At 46.1% G+C, this 14,761-nt stretch overlaps 2 protein-coding genes across 2 annotated transcripts in view; both read right to left on the bottom strand.

Moving 5' to 3' along the window:
* Positions 1-9,677, bottom strand: part of ints4 (integrator complex subunit 4) — a 19,073-nt gene extending 9,396 nt beyond the window's left edge. The window contains exons 1-16 of the mRNA XM_008285916.1: positions 9,520-9,677; positions 8,131-8,325; positions 7,714-7,831; positions 6,885-7,017; positions 6,379-6,494; positions 5,928-6,061; positions 5,370-5,536; positions 4,720-4,723; positions 3,606-3,707; positions 3,455-3,505; positions 2,425-2,513; positions 2,006-2,126; positions 1,598-1,669; positions 1,313-1,487; positions 489-694; positions 271-413 (exon numbers count right to left, since the gene is read on the bottom strand). Of these exons, the coding sequence (XP_008284138.1) occupies positions 271-413; positions 489-694; positions 1,313-1,487; positions 1,598-1,669; positions 2,006-2,126; positions 2,425-2,513; positions 3,455-3,505; positions 3,606-3,707; positions 4,720-4,723; positions 5,370-5,536; positions 5,928-6,061; positions 6,379-6,494; positions 6,885-7,017; positions 7,714-7,831; positions 8,131-8,325; positions 9,520-9,573 (1,880 nt within the window). The 5' untranslated portion in view covers positions 9,574-9,677. The remainder of the gene's footprint in view (positions 1-270; positions 414-488; positions 695-1,312; positions 1,488-1,597; positions 1,670-2,005; positions 2,127-2,424; positions 2,514-3,454; positions 3,506-3,605; positions 3,708-4,719; positions 4,724-5,369; positions 5,537-5,927; positions 6,062-6,378; positions 6,495-6,884; positions 7,018-7,713; positions 7,832-8,130; positions 8,326-9,519) is intronic.
* Positions 9,678-11,181: 1,504 nt separating this feature from the next.
* Positions 11,182-14,761, bottom strand: part of kctd14 (potassium channel tetramerization domain containing 14) — a 4,457-nt gene continuing 877 nt past the window's right edge. Inside the window, exons 2-4 of the mRNA XM_008285908.1 lie at positions 13,891-14,115; positions 12,459-12,593; positions 11,182-11,798 (exon numbers count right to left, since the gene is read on the bottom strand). Of these exons, the coding sequence (XP_008284130.1) occupies positions 11,487-11,798; positions 12,459-12,593; positions 13,891-14,115 (672 nt within the window). The 3' untranslated portion in view covers positions 11,182-11,486. The remainder of the gene's footprint in view (positions 11,799-12,458; positions 12,594-13,890; positions 14,116-14,761) is intronic.

Genomic DNA, 14,761 nt, shown 5'->3' with positions numbered 1-14,761 from the left:
AATTCATCCTACATCCACCCAACCGGTGGAGGCAGATGGCCGTCCCTCCCTGAGCCTGGTTCTGTCTGAGGTTTTTTCCCCTGTGGGGGTTTTCGGTTCCTTCCCACCAGCAGACTGCTGAAGCTTATAGGGAATCCAGATGTTTGGATTGTTGGGCGTTTCTGTCTCTGCCTTTGTGAAGCGCTATGAGATGACTGTTGTTGTAAATATGCGCTATACAAATAAAACTGAATTGAATTGAATTGAACCACAGAACAGAACCCGTCTTACTTCCAGACGGAGTTGCGGTCGGTGGGATACTTGTTGAGGTTCTTGAGCAGCTCCAGCAGAGCCAGCTGGATGCACTCTTTGGTGGAGACGTTGGTGAAGCACAGCAGCTCATGAAGAGCTTCTCTGATGTCTCGAGATGAATCCTGGACAGACAGACGGACTCCATCAGACACACTGTTGGCTTTCAATCAGACATTTACTGCTGCTGTGGGTTTTACCTCCAGAACAGCCAGAACCGTGTCCAGCTGGTCCTCCCGCAGAGTGATGTGGGTGGAGATCTGTCTCAGGACGTGGATGGACTGCAGCCTCACCTCCTCGATCTCATCATTGAACATGTCCACCAGGAAGTCCAGACATTTCTCAGCAAAGCTGGGAGAAGATCGAGCCAACTGGCAGAGAGCCTCCACCGCCGCGATGCGAACCTCTGAGGGAGGAAACACCAGATTAAACACCATCTGATGACAACATGCTGACCCACAGCAGAAGCTCCCGACGCTGTAGAACCTCAGATGGCAACAAACGCCCTGTAAGGAACCTGATCTATCATCGGTCACTGAGAAGATTCAACCAAAACCTACAATCACCACTAAAGTCCTCAAGTCTCAGGAAACAGACGATTTTCTGCTTCCTGGAGTTCCAGGTCCTTGAAGTCCACAGAGGAGGGTCCAGATTGATCACTTTAATGGACTTTTTCCATCATTTCTGAGCCTCAGAACTTCATCAGTACAGCAGATAGACACATGACATTTAGGAGGAAGAACACATCTGGGTTCTGCTAGAACCTGGCACCAGATCAGTTCTACATCAGAAAGTCCATTAAAGTGAGAAATCTGGACCCTCCTCTGTGGACTTCAAGGACCTGGAACTCTGGAACATTCACAGTGTGAAGGTAGAACTCTGGTCAGTAGATAAAGGTGCTGCAGATACAGAACCAGCTGGTTCTGGGAGGATCGACTGATTAAAGGGAATGAGCCTCCTGCTTGATTCATTTTCATATGTGACACTGAGCTGTGTGGTCCGATCCTCAGCAGGTCTCCAGTACCGAACATCTCGTCCTCCAGGCCGTGGACGAAGGCTCCACAGGCCCCAGAGGCGATCAGGTTGACGGTGTTGGTGTCCAGTTTCTCCTTCGGAGCGTCGTCCGCCCACTTCCTGCCAGAGGAGAACTCTCCAGAAGCAAAGAGCTCTTTGGCCCGTTCATGAGCCGTTCGCTTCCTCTGGACACAGCAGAGAAACAGTCAGTGAACAGCGTCAGGTCAGACAGAATCCCATCTTCACCTCACAGTTAACTGGTTGTTTGTGACCCAGTGAAAGTGAAATGACTCACTCTGAGGTCAGACATCAGCTTCTTATCCAGCGTCTGCTCCAGGAAGTGAGGACTGACCTGCAGCATCGAGCCCTGAAACAGCACAGCAGGTTCAGTGAACGCTCCATCCGGAGTCCTGTTTTATCTACTATCAGCCTGCTGGGTCGACACAATTCAATAGAAATGACTCAAAGATTAACGTCACTAATTACAACCAAAGTTATGAATCTACAACCAGACGAACAAATCGGAGCGTTAATGTGAGCGAACTCTGACTTTGTTCCTGTTTCAGCGTAAACTGGTCCCTTTACATGAGCTGTGTTCAGGGTTCTGGTGGTTCCCAGTCCAGCACCAGCTGGAATAAACTGGTTATTTACAAGGATGTTAAATGAGTGTAGCTGCTGAGTGTCGGCCCAGTTCTGTTCTCACCAGGGTTTTAGCCGCCTGCACTCGGACCATCCAGGAACCGTCACCCACCATGTGACTGATCTTCCCAAATGCGTCATCAACCAGTCGGATCTCCTCATTGGACGACGGGATGGGCACGATGCTGATTGGACAGCAAGAAAAAGTACAGGTCAGGCTGATGCTAACTAATGCTAAGCTAACCAGCTAGCAGAAGGCTTCAACGTGAAAATTCTGATTTTAATGTTTCAACCAAATAAAAACAAATATCAAGATAAAAAAACTGCAGCATCATCAGGAGGCTTCTCAGAGTTTCTGTTTTCAGTGAACAGAACTTGAGCAGAACTTGGGTCCTGTTTCTTCAGTCCTTCCTGTGTAGCTGTGAACCCAGAGAGCAGAGGGAGGTCATCAGAACATCAGTCTGAACATCTGGATCTTCTCACCTTTCAGGGTACAGCTGACTGAGAACCCAAACCATCTGGACCGCTGCAGATCGGACCTGCTCATAGTCATCTGACAGCAGTCCGCAGGCCTGGAAACAGAAACACCAGAACCGGTCCGGTCCATGTCAGACAGCAGAGCTCCTCCACCACCTCAGCTCTGGTTCACACTTTGTTTATCTGGTAACTGTCACATGTTCTGGCTGCACTTTGAGAAACCCTCAAATAAACACCTGTGAGTCCACTTCCAGGTTCAGAACCTCCAGAAATAAAAGTCCAACGGCTGTGAAATGTGGAGACTCAGACAGAGCAGTTCCATCAGGACCACTGAACGGATCCATCAAGACACAGTTTCATTATTGATCATAAAGTTCCTGTCAGTGTCTGTCTATGGATGGACCCATGGTTCTACTAGAACCCAGTCTCTGGTCACATTTCACCACCTGTTGAGGCTCTAACATCAGCAGAACCTGATGGGGTGAAGTTGGACCAGACAAGGTTCTGCTTTTACATGTTTAGATGAAATGTTGATGTGGATCATTGGTAGGAACCAGAACCTGGAGTTCACAGGTTCTAGATGTGCAGGTTTGTGGTTCTGTGTGAGTCTGTGTCTTGTTTGGGTCACCCTGCATCCCTTTGGGACCGTTTTCTCATTTCTTTGTCTTCCTTCTACCCTGTTGTTCCTGTTCTTTGCTATTCAGACACGACCCAACAGTCCCGTGGGCTCCAAACCGGCTGTTGCTACGTACAGCAGCCTCGTGGTGTCGTCATGGTGAACCTGGATGTGGATATTAAACCCTTCAAATGACTTCACAGGCTTCTTTGAGTGAAAATAGAAAAATTCACAGGTCTCTAAAGTCAGCCAAAACATCTCTATAAACAGTTGTGGTTCTGAAAAATCTAATCAGTGAACTGTGACCAGAGTCTGAGGCAGTGCTGACAGATGTTCCAGCGCCACCACAGGCTGGTTGAAGGCTGAACGCTGCTTTAACAGAAGTGAATCCCTGAAACACCTCCATCACTGTCAGTGTACCTGGTCATAGATGATCTGCTGGATCTTCATTCCTCTCTCATGCAGCTGCAGCTGAACACAAGAACACAGAATGTCAGTACGTACAACCGTCCAGCTGACTGACTGGTTCTGGTTGGGTTTCTGGTCCGTTTGGGTGTGTTCAGCCTCCTACCATGGCTTTGAGGGCAGCAGTTCGAACTCTGGGGTCCTGATCTCCAAAGTAATCACTGATGATGCTCTGAACGTCCCTCACAGCTGCTGGAACCACATAAAGCTCCAGATTAAACAACAGTCACGGACCAAAGCATCTGAGTTGTTTTAGTTCTCTAAGCTCCTGTCTCGTGTTCCTTCACTGAGCTTCATGCTTCACTGAAGTCCTGCAGCTCTGTGGAACCAGAACATGAAGGAGGAGAGAGAACTCAGAAACGTCTTCTGTCAGCAGAACGATGGAACCAGAGAGAAGGAACGTTTCTTTGATTATTTAACAGCAATGTAAAACAACAGCCGTTTCCAACCCTGGACCACGTGGAGGCTCCTCATGCTGGAGATATCTAGTGATCGACTGGTTTAATCAGTTCCTCGTCTCCTTGGAAACGCTGCCAGCAGCTCAGCTGAGGCGGTCACGGCTTCACGGCTGTGCAGGAAATGCAGTTTTTTTCTTTTGACAGAACACCGCTACAACAAATGGTAGATTTTGGCAAAGTTTAAAATGAGAAATGTAGAATAAAATGATTTAGATGAAATATCACAGGGGTGGTCAACCCGTGGCTCCGGGTCTGCATGCGGCCCTTTCATCCCTCTGCTGCGGCTTCTTGTGGCTTTGGAAAATAAATAATGAGTACTTTAATTAAAATTTATTTTATTTTAGCTCATTAGTTTTTAAAAATGTAGTTCTAAATTTGAAGATTTTTGTGAACTTGTAACATTAAAATAATTAAAATAAAATGTGTTGAATTTTTTTTTTTTTTTGTCGCTCAAAATATGTGTCACAATGTGCAACACACGATGTGTGACGTCCGCAGCACACGCAGCGTTGCAAACTTGATGACGTTCTCACTAAATCTGGCAACTTTCCAAATCCTCTTGGCAACTTTTTTGTCAAAAGCCAGCGACTCTTTCTGGTGTTTTGGAGGCTCTGAGGTGAAAACTGGTATCGTTGTGCCGTTCCTGTCCTCAGCGAGCAGCGGTGCTGCCGTGAGCTCCTCCGTCCCAAAGAGCTCACAGGCGGTCAGCAGTCTGGTCAGCAGTCCAGCTGCAGGCAGCAGGACAACCAGACGCTGGTTTACTTTGCTGCAGGGGGAGGATTTAAGATCAGCTTTGTATTTCGTAAATACAAGGAGTATTCAAATAGACTTTGAATATTTTATTTGAAAGTAACCTTCAACTCAGCGTCTTTTTTTTTTTTTGGAGTTCAAAATGTTTTTGTTGCAGAAATAAAATTAAAATTTTGTTTCCTCTGTTCATTGATTTAATAAATGCAACACACTGTAGTTTTTTATACATAGCATTAACGTAAAAACAATACATGCAGTGTTATCTTCATTTTAAATGTCAAAAGGGTTTTGTGGCTCCTGGTGCCTTCTTTTCCGTTGAGTGTTTAAGGTTGCCGACCCCTGAAATATCACAACTGAATGATTTCGGTAACTTTGCTGAAGAAACTGTTCGTCGCTCAGGTTCATCAGTAACTAAGGAGACATCTGACAGTTCTCTCTGCTTCTGCAGTTTCTGGCTGACTGATGGTGTGATTTGGCCATTTCTAAAAATATAACAAGGCTTTCAAACCCGTCAGCGTGTTTATGGGTTCAGATCTTTAAGTTCTGACGGCGATGGCACTTTTTAAAATTCCATAAAGGGAACACAGTCGTGACTCGATGAACAGACACTAAATGTAAAACCTTCTTCTATGTCGGATANTGTGTGTGTGTGTGTGTGTTACCGTATGGTGAGGTCCAGCAGGTCCGGAGCTCCGGCTGCCTCCAGGTTCTGGATGGTACTGACTCTGTTCAGACTTTGCTGAAGGAAAAGCTGAGACGATTCCACTGAACCAGAACCAGAACCAGAATCCACCGAGTCCAGACCGTAGACCTGCTTCCTGCCGGGCAGCTGGAACACACAGTTACAGTGAGTCAGCCTTCAACAAGCACAAACATACTGTGGTTCTGGTTTCGGCCCAGGATCGTCTGTACCGGTCTGAACTCTGAGTGTCGGTGAGCCGGCTGCGAAACCAGAACCAAAGTCCTTCAGCTGTCTGAGTCAGGATCAGCTTCAAGCTCAAACAGTAATCTGATCGTATTAAACCCATCAGAACTCGATTAGTCTTCCAACAGAACCATGAAACCCGTCCTGCTCACTATTATATGTCAACTGTTGGTTCTGAACTGTTGCTCGGTCAAACGGACTCTGAAGCAGAGCTCAGCAGGAGACGTGATCTGAACCTGCAAAGTGAAATATTCCATTAAGTGTCTTCCTATAAAGTACCAGGACCAGTTCTGACCCTGAGCGGCGGCACCAGGTGGGACAGGCTGTCCCTCAGATAGGCGTAGTGTCTGAAGGTGTGGTCAGAGAACAGCGCCAGCATCGTGGGACATGACGTGGCAGCGTTAAACACCAAGACCAGAACCGCGATGTCTGATCAGCGCCAAGTCAAGACAGAACAACTGGATCCACAGCAGAGACACAAACCGAGTTCTGAGCGTGGAGCCCAAACGCCCATCCGTCACAGGTCTGAACGTTCAGCTTCGGACTCTACGGTGACATTCATCTCTATAAAGGATTAAACCCACAGAAGTGATTGGACTCTACGGTACCGGACTGCAGGTCCCATTAAGGCTACAGCAGAACTAACTGGACAAGAACTCTACGTCGTGAAAACCCAACACTGAGTCGCTGCTTGCAAACTGCTTTTCCTTCACTGATTTATCCACGTTTGTGTTGTTGCAGGATACAGGCCGGGTCGTCCATGTCCGGTTCTGGAGTGTCGAAGTACGGATGTGTGCTGAGCAGTTCCGGAACCAGTGGCAGAACCAGAGTCGGGTGTCGAGAACCCAAAAACTTCAGACACCTGACACAAAACATAACAAACAGACACAAGAACACCACAAAAAAGCAGATGGTCAAAGACAGAGCAGCTGGAGACGCCTGGTCCTCAGCATCATCAGAACGGTCCGGACCAGAACACACTGATGTAATGACTGAATGTTTCTGACTGAAACCTGGCTGCAGCATGAAGAACATGTTAGTCTAAATGAATGGACTCCCCCAGCCATGTGAACTTTCATATAGCTAGAAGTACAGGCAGAGGGGGAGGAGTGGCAGCAATCATCCACTCAAATCTATTAATTAACCAGAGACCAGAACTTAGTTATAAATCATTTGAAAGCCTTAGTCTTAGCCTGAACCAGAAAGCGCAGAAACCAGTTNGGACACGTGAACGGGGTTAGGGCGTGGACACGTGAACGGGGTTAGGATGTGTGTTACCTTATAAGCCACCTCTATGAGCCTCAGTCTGACAGCTGGACTCTCAGGAAGATGAGATCCGATAACCAGCAGAGTGTCGAGCAGCTGAGCCAGAACCTGATGAGACTCTGTAGACACACAAAAACACAGCTGAACACACACATTAACACATTAGCACCTTGCTGGTGCTGGATCTGCTCTCAGATGGACGTGGCTCTGGATAAAAGCGTCTGCTGATGTTCTCCTAACAAATGACCTCCAGAAACATTTAAGATCTCAAGACTGAATTTCACAGACACCATTTTCAGCATCCAGAGTTTACTGTAAAAAGGTTTGGAGCAAATCAGCAGAAGGACCTGATGGTTTCAGGTGGAACAGGAGTGAGGCTGAACAGTGAATCAGCTTCAGAACCCAACCATGACAGCCAAAGTGTCACGACTCCACCGTCTCAGGGTTTAAACTCCACGCTGATGGTGTCTCTTGTGTTCATGCTCCATCAAGTCTTTTAAATCGATGACACAGTAAATACTGATGTTGCTTTAAAAACAAAGAAATAAAATCAGCACTTATATCTATATAATATACAGATTCAATCAAACTGGGATCTCTGTCTGATTCCCAGACCAGAGCCGAATGGTTCTCATGTACAACCACGAGTCAGCCTAACGTGAGGCCTAACAGACACCTTTAACACAACACGCCTTATAAAATGCTGACCAACACTTAGAGAATTATAAACGAGAAGCACAGATACTGTAAAAACGAGCTGGTTGAGTGGAACAGATTCAAGACACAGAATCTCATGCTGTGTAGAAGTTTCTTACTCTCATTGCTGAGCGTGCCGATGGCGTCATCCACGATGCAGTCGGGACTGAAACCCTGAGTTTTAGACAACAGGCCGAGCAGAGAGGCGATCTTCAGCCGCACAGAGTTGTCCGTCTCCTGGGAGACGACGACAACAACAACAACAACAACAACATCATCAGATGTGTTCTGTGTTTTCATCTTAGCTGATAGTCACCATCAGTTCTATCACCCAGTAGGTTTCAACATTCAAGGAAACTGAGGTGTTTGATTTGGTGAATAACACCAAACGCTGGTGAGCAGAGAATTTATTTTAAAGATTCACAAGGAAAGCCCGTGTTAAAGGACAAATACGCAGCCAGTGGAGCAGATCGAAGGAAGTCACAGGAATATCAGCAGTGTGCTGTAATGTGAGCTGGTGTGCTGCTGGTTCTGACCTTGTAGTAGTGCTCTAGCAGGATCCGGACCACGCCCTCCACGCTCTCCGCCTCCACAGGCTTACGGGCGAACTGCAGCAGATACTGCAGGGCGTCGGTGGAGTTTGTGGCTTTGCAGAGGTCGATGTGTAGAGCTGCAGATTTACTGGGTTTGGACAGACGCAGCGTCTTCGCCGGAGTTTCTTCATGAGGAATCTGTGAGCAGACAGACAGACAGACAGACTGAAGGAAGTGGTGGCAACTCTGTCGATGTCCTGTTCACACCAAACGCTCTCAACGTCGTCTTTGTTCTGCAGGAATGTGAACACTTTCCAAACATTAGAAAATCCCCACATGCTCGGGTTCTTCTCTACATCTCTGAACCTCTCGTACTTTCTTCTGCACCTCGAATTCTCAGATCAGAGAATCAGCTGCTGTCATGTCCATCAGCTTAAAACACAGAAGGAACGTAGTTTCACTGTCCGACCAGCTCAACCTGTAGAAGGTTCTCTAACGAGTCTGCTGCTGATTTACTGCTGCTCCCCTGTTTGAATGCTTCATGGTCACTTAAACAAATGTTGATGAGACTTTCTTTGAATGCCTGTTGTAAAGGTTTGTTTTGTTTAATGCTGCTGTTTTCTGTAAAACACCTGGAGATGAAGTGTCCTGGAACAGAGCTGCTGGACTGATCCAGATGTGCTGTATGCACACATCTGGATCCCTAACCCAGTTCATGTGTCCACACCCTAACCTGACAGAAAACCTCCATCACAGCTTCAGACATCATCTCCTTTAAAGTCCCTCCTGAACAACAGGACAAAGTAAAACTTAAACCTTCTTCAGCATCCGAACAGAACCATCCAGTGTCCAGTGAGCTCTGATGACCCACAAACTACAGAAGCTCAAAGCTTCACAGCGACGGTGTGTGACAGGCTGTGGAGGCTTTTATGATCCGTTCAGGATGAATACCGACAGAAACAGGCTGATGGAGATGAAGCCTGATGTCTGCTCGCAGCTCTTTTCTTTTTAGAGTCTTTTTACATAAGTGTAGAAGCCCTCAGCCTTTTATTGCAGACGGCAGCAAGAAACCTGATTAGCATTGCGTTTAGCAGTACAAGCTAAATAGAAGAACTGATCACTGAGTGTGCAGAATCTTTACATCAGAAGTGAGCTACGTTTGGTTAACCAGCTCCGTTAACTAGCTGTAGTTAATTAGTGAACGAGCATCTTTACTGTGAGTCTGTCAAACGTTTATTGGGACACAAAACCGGAGACGCTGTGCTTGAGTGCGACAGTGAGCGGCTCGCTGTTAGCCTAGCCACTTAGCATCAGCTAACCAGCTGCTGAAGCGTAACTCGGACCTTTGATCTGCTCTGATTCCGCACCGAGCACAAAGAACGCAGTTCTCACCTGGACGACTTTAGAAAACTCCTCGTACACGCGCTTCTTCAGATGAGCTGCCATGTTGGGGAAACACAGTTAGCTTAGCTTCCCATTCAGTCGCAGCGACACAAGACTGTCCTTCGCGCTTCCCGTCCTTCCTCTTCTTCGTGGTTTGAGTTAGAGCTTCATCAGCGCCCCCAGCAGGTGGACGTGAGGACCAGCAGGTCTGGACCAGACGACAGAGAATGAGACACAGAAAGGACTTCATGAAACTCGTTCCTTTAGTTCTTTTGTAAAACATCTGTTGAACCAACATTTGTTTTCTCTTTCAGATGCTTTGGACCACAATGTGTTTCATTTTCTACACGTCTGGAGCTCAGATCAGCAGATTCAGCTTTGACCCGTAACTGCTCCACGTTCAGGGTGGTTCTGATCAAGTAAACATTCTTCGTGTGGTTGGCCCACATTCATGTTTCCCTTTATTCTTCACATTCAGCTTCATGGAAACAGAAGAACGTCTGCAATAAAACACAACAACACCGCGGAAACACGATCGGATCACATCCACCTGACACCAGAACCTGTTGTCTTCGGACTGCAGCTGAGTCAGCAGAGTGATGTTGTAGCAAGAGCTGTGGGTCAAACGGTACCTGAACAGAACCAGAACACAGCCGCTGTCAGTGACCCGGTTCGACCTGATGATGTGCAGCTCTGTGGAGCCAGAACCTCCTGTTTAGTATTCAGTCTGAACTGGACCACTGGTGTTAGTAGTTCTAGTAACTAGTAGTGCTAGTACTAGTATTGGTAGTAGTACCAGCACGCCCGCTGATAGGGGGGGACAAACGGGTCTGTTGTCCCGGGCCCAGAGTGGCGGGGGGGCCCAGAACTGGACCCTCATTGAATTATGGATTTTTTCCCCCAAAGAAGGGCTATTAATGGAAAGAAACAGGGCAGTATTTGAGTCAGAAGTTTTAATTAGTTTTCGTCTGAACTGTCCTTAATATCTTTGGAGTTGCCCTCCACCCCCACCTCCAACATTAAATGGTTTGGCCCCTGATCAACGTCTGATGTCCTTTGATTGGAAGTTCGGATTTTGCACTTCAGCACCAAAATGTCCGCTCAGCAGAAGTCTGGTGCTCAGAAAAGGAAAAAGAAGAGAAAAAGAGAGGAAGAAAATAGAGGCCTTTAAAAAATACTTTAAAAAAAGGTGGTGACACGAAGCTACAACTAGTAAAGTCAACGTAGAGCGAGGTAAGAAACAGCGGAGCCAACGTTTGTCAGCCTGGTAACGTTATCTGGCTACTAGCTCTTAATGTCCATTAGCTGTGATTAAAATCCTGACAAAACATGAGTTGTTTGACAGAAACAGACGAGTTTAGTGGCTCCGTCAGAGCATCTGATCTCATCTGATATCATCTTGTCCCGGCCCAGGGAAGGCTGTCAGCTGGCCTGTGTACCAGTATTGGTAGTGCTAGTAGTGGCAGTAGTGTTAGTAGTACTAGTGGAGGTAGTGGAACTCGTTCTAGTAGCAGTGGTAGTACTAGTAACTAGTAGTGGTAGTAGCTTCACCAGACTGTTTAAGCCTAATGAATTTAGTCTTTTGTTTGTTTTATGGACGTATAGAGATAAAATAAAAACTCCCTTTAACCCCAGAACCAGAACAAAACTCCTTTAATGCACACAGACAACACGGACAGAGCTGCAAAGACGAAAACAGGTTCTTTAAAGGACCGTTTTACAGATACTTCCTTGTGGACCCACCTGGTTCTGTTTGCCAGCAGGACTTGATCATTGTTTAAGTTATTTGTCAGGAAAAAGTGCCAAGAATTGCATCGTATGTATTTGTTGTTTTGGACACACGTGAAGCGACTTTATGCAGATGCTGGGTCACGTTGGAGAATCCTGAGTCCCGGTGTTCAGTTTGGGTCATCCAGGACACGTTGCTGTCGTTGTGGACAAACTCTGAGTCTGAAGGTGTGTTTGTAGACGTGACGTCACCACCAGGTGAAGGTGACGTTGTAGAAGTAGTCGTAGCTCCTGGACATGAAGCTCCTCTCCATGACGTGAGGCTGGATGTCGACCCGGTAGCCTCGACTCTCGATGTCCACCTTCACACAGTCCAGCAGGTCTCGGACCGACGGGGACGCTGTCCATGGCCCGAACGTCACCACCGACTCCTTGTCTGCGTCCAGGCTGCCGATGGCGTCGTCATAGAAACCGACATCGTCCTTGCTGGGCAGAACACAGATCATGATGGTGGAGCGCCGGGCGGCGACGGCCTCGGCCCGAGCGATACGGATCAGAACCTGGAGAGCAGATGAAATGGTTACTTGAGGCTCACTTGAACACTCCCAACCCCAACCCTGACCCAACCTGCCGGTGAGTTTAACACGCAGCTCAACTGACCAGTTATCAGCCAGAACACAAAACACACAGAACCGGATCCTCAGCATACGTGAGTCTTGAGCTATTCGTGTGTAAAGCGTCCTGTTGGAAGAATCACCAAACCTGAGCTTGGAATTACGATGTTTTATCAGAATACATTCATTCTACGTGTCTCATTTAAACATTTGTCAAACCAGATTCTGTAAAAACAAAGATTCTGAGCTTCTTGCTGCAAAAAGAACCATCAGGACTCAGAGCAGAGAGGAGACGGGTCAGGAGACTAGAGCAGAACCTTGTCAAACAGCCACAGTGAGGAGAGAACATCTGTTCCGGTGTCAGAGCATCTGTGGAAGCTCTGAAGCATGTTGGACATGTGGGATCCAGGTTTTCAAATATTTTTGTCAAGTAAATGATTAAAGAAACGTTTCTTCTCTCTGGTTCCATGGTTCTGCGTCCTGCTGACAGAAGACGTCTCTGAGTTCTCTCTCCTTCTTCATGTGGTTCTGGTTCCACAGAGCTGCAGGACTTTATGCTGCATAGAAACATGAACCTCAGTGGAACCAGTGAAACCAGCAGCTCACCTCGATGTTCTCTTTGTAATGTGGGACTCTGGATAAGAACTGCTGCCGACCAACCAGCTCTCCAAACAGCTGAGGCGTCTCCTCCAGACGTTTGATCAGAGCAGGGATGTTGTAGTAGAGCGCCTCCTGGTGGACCTGCAGGAACCACAGCCAAGGAGTTCACTTCAAGAGTTTCATTACTTAGAATTTATATTTTGTCACCATTTTGAGAATTTTACACATTTCAGAACTGAATAGATCCTTGAGACCAGAAAAAGTGCAAAAATGTTCAGTCCAGGCTGGCGCTGATCCAGAAAGTTCCTGTCAGTGTCTGTCTATGGATGGATCCATGGTTCTACCAGAACCCAGTCTCTGGTCACATTTCACCACCTGTTGAGGCTCTAACATCAGTAGAACCTGATGTGGTGAAGTTGGACCAGTCAAGGTTCTGGTTCTTACATGTTCAGACTAAATGTTGATGTGGATCATTGGTAGGAACCAGAACCTGGAGTTCACAGGTTCTACGTGTTGGTTCTAGATGTTGGTTCTGGATGGTGGTTCTGGATGTTGGCTCTAGGTGTTGGTTCTAGATGGTGGTTCTAGATGTTGGTTCTGGATGGTGGTTCTGGATGTTGGGTCTAGGTGTTGGTTCTAGATGTTGGCTCTAGGTGTTGGTTCTGGATGTTGGGTCTAGGTGTTGGTTCTAGATGTTGGTTCTGGATGGTGGTTCTCGGTGTTGGTTCTGGATGTTGGATCTAGGTGTTGGTTCTGGATGGTGGTTCTGGATGGTGGTTCTAGGTGTTGGTTCTGGATGTTGGTTCTGGATGGTGGTTCTAGGTGTTGGTTCTGGATGTTGGGTCTAGGTGTTGGTTCTAGGTGTTGGCTTCGGGTGTTGGTTCTGGATGGTGGTTCTAGATGTTGGTTCTGGATGGTGGTTCTAGGTGTTGGTTCTGGATGTTGGCTCTAGGTGTTGGTTCTGGATAGTGGTTCTGGATGTTGGCTCTAGGTGTTGGTTCTGGATGTTGGCTCTAGGTGTTGGTTCTGGATGGTGGTTCTCGGTGTTGGTTCTGGATGGTGGTTCTAGGTGTTGGTTCTGGATGTTGGCTCTAGGTGTTGGTTCTGGATGGTGGTTCTAGATGTTGGTTCTGGATGGTGGTTCTAGGTGTTGGTTCTGGATGTTGGCTCTAGGTGTTGTTCTGGATGGTGGTTCTAGGTGTTGGTTCTGGATGTGCAGAGCTACGAGCTGCTTCATGCTAACATCACATGAGGCTGATTTTACTGAATGTTTTCATACTTATACTTAATAAACGTCTTTAATCTTTTGTAAAAACATTTAATTCTTCAAAATTCAAGAATAATATTTTACAGAACTGAGTCTACAAAGAAATAAGTCGAGTTTAAACTTGGTCTGAACTGACTGAACTCGATTGGACAGCTGACGGGTGAGTCAGACCTCCTGGATGTTCTCCGTTGGAAGAGTCTCTGATCTCATGAACTCCAGCAGAGCTCCAAAGTGTGACCCATTGCGGTCGATGAAGAAGGTTCCCTGAGCGTCGCTTCTTGTTTTGTTCTGTCCGTTTAACAGCTCCGCCAGCTTGGAGTCAGGGTGTCTTCTGAGCGTGCTCAGTGTGGTGCTGAACAGGTGACCTCCGACATTGAGCTGCACGACAGCAGACGACTGAAAAACACAATGAGACAGGATCCAGTCTAAAAGTACGAACTCTCTGAGGTGCAGCAGGTTCTCCTGGGTCAGGTTCTCAAGAAGTTTCAGAAGCTAAAACATATTTTTTAAATATTCTTTAAAAATCTAAAACACATAAGAATATCAAAGACTATCAAAACAACACGAAGCAGGTCAACAAATTAAAAACTTTTAAAATGATCCAAATGTTAGAACAAACATGTTTAACAATATTTTAAGAATATTCAAATCTTATTTAAAAAATGAAATAAACTGAATAATTATCAAACATTTAAGATGATCAACTAATGTATTTAAAATAATAATAACAATAATAACTGATTAGATTATTCATTGACACACATTCATGCCAGTGGTGGTAGCGACGGGTGGAGCCACAGCTGCCCCGGGGCAGACGGACAAAAGAATCTTTAGTATCTCCCAAAAATGTTTCAAAATATTTGAAAAAAATTCAGTCTTCAATATATATTTAAATATCCATTTTTTATATCAAAACAGCAAGAAAATAATACAAAAATGTAAATAAATAAACATTTACAAAAACAAGAACATGAAGACTGAATGAAAATATATTGTAAAAATAAAATCAAAATTTAAAAAAAATTAAATCACAAACTATCAA

The sequence above is a fragment of the Stegastes partitus genome, unplaced genomic scaffold (assembly GCF_000690725.1).
Source record: "Stegastes partitus isolate 25-593 unplaced genomic scaffold, Stegastes_partitus-1.0.2 Scaffold422, whole genome shotgun sequence".
Taxonomy (NCBI): Eukaryota; Metazoa; Chordata; class Actinopteri; family Pomacentridae; genus Stegastes; species Stegastes partitus.
This window is presented reverse-complemented; position numbering and strand designations above follow the sequence as displayed.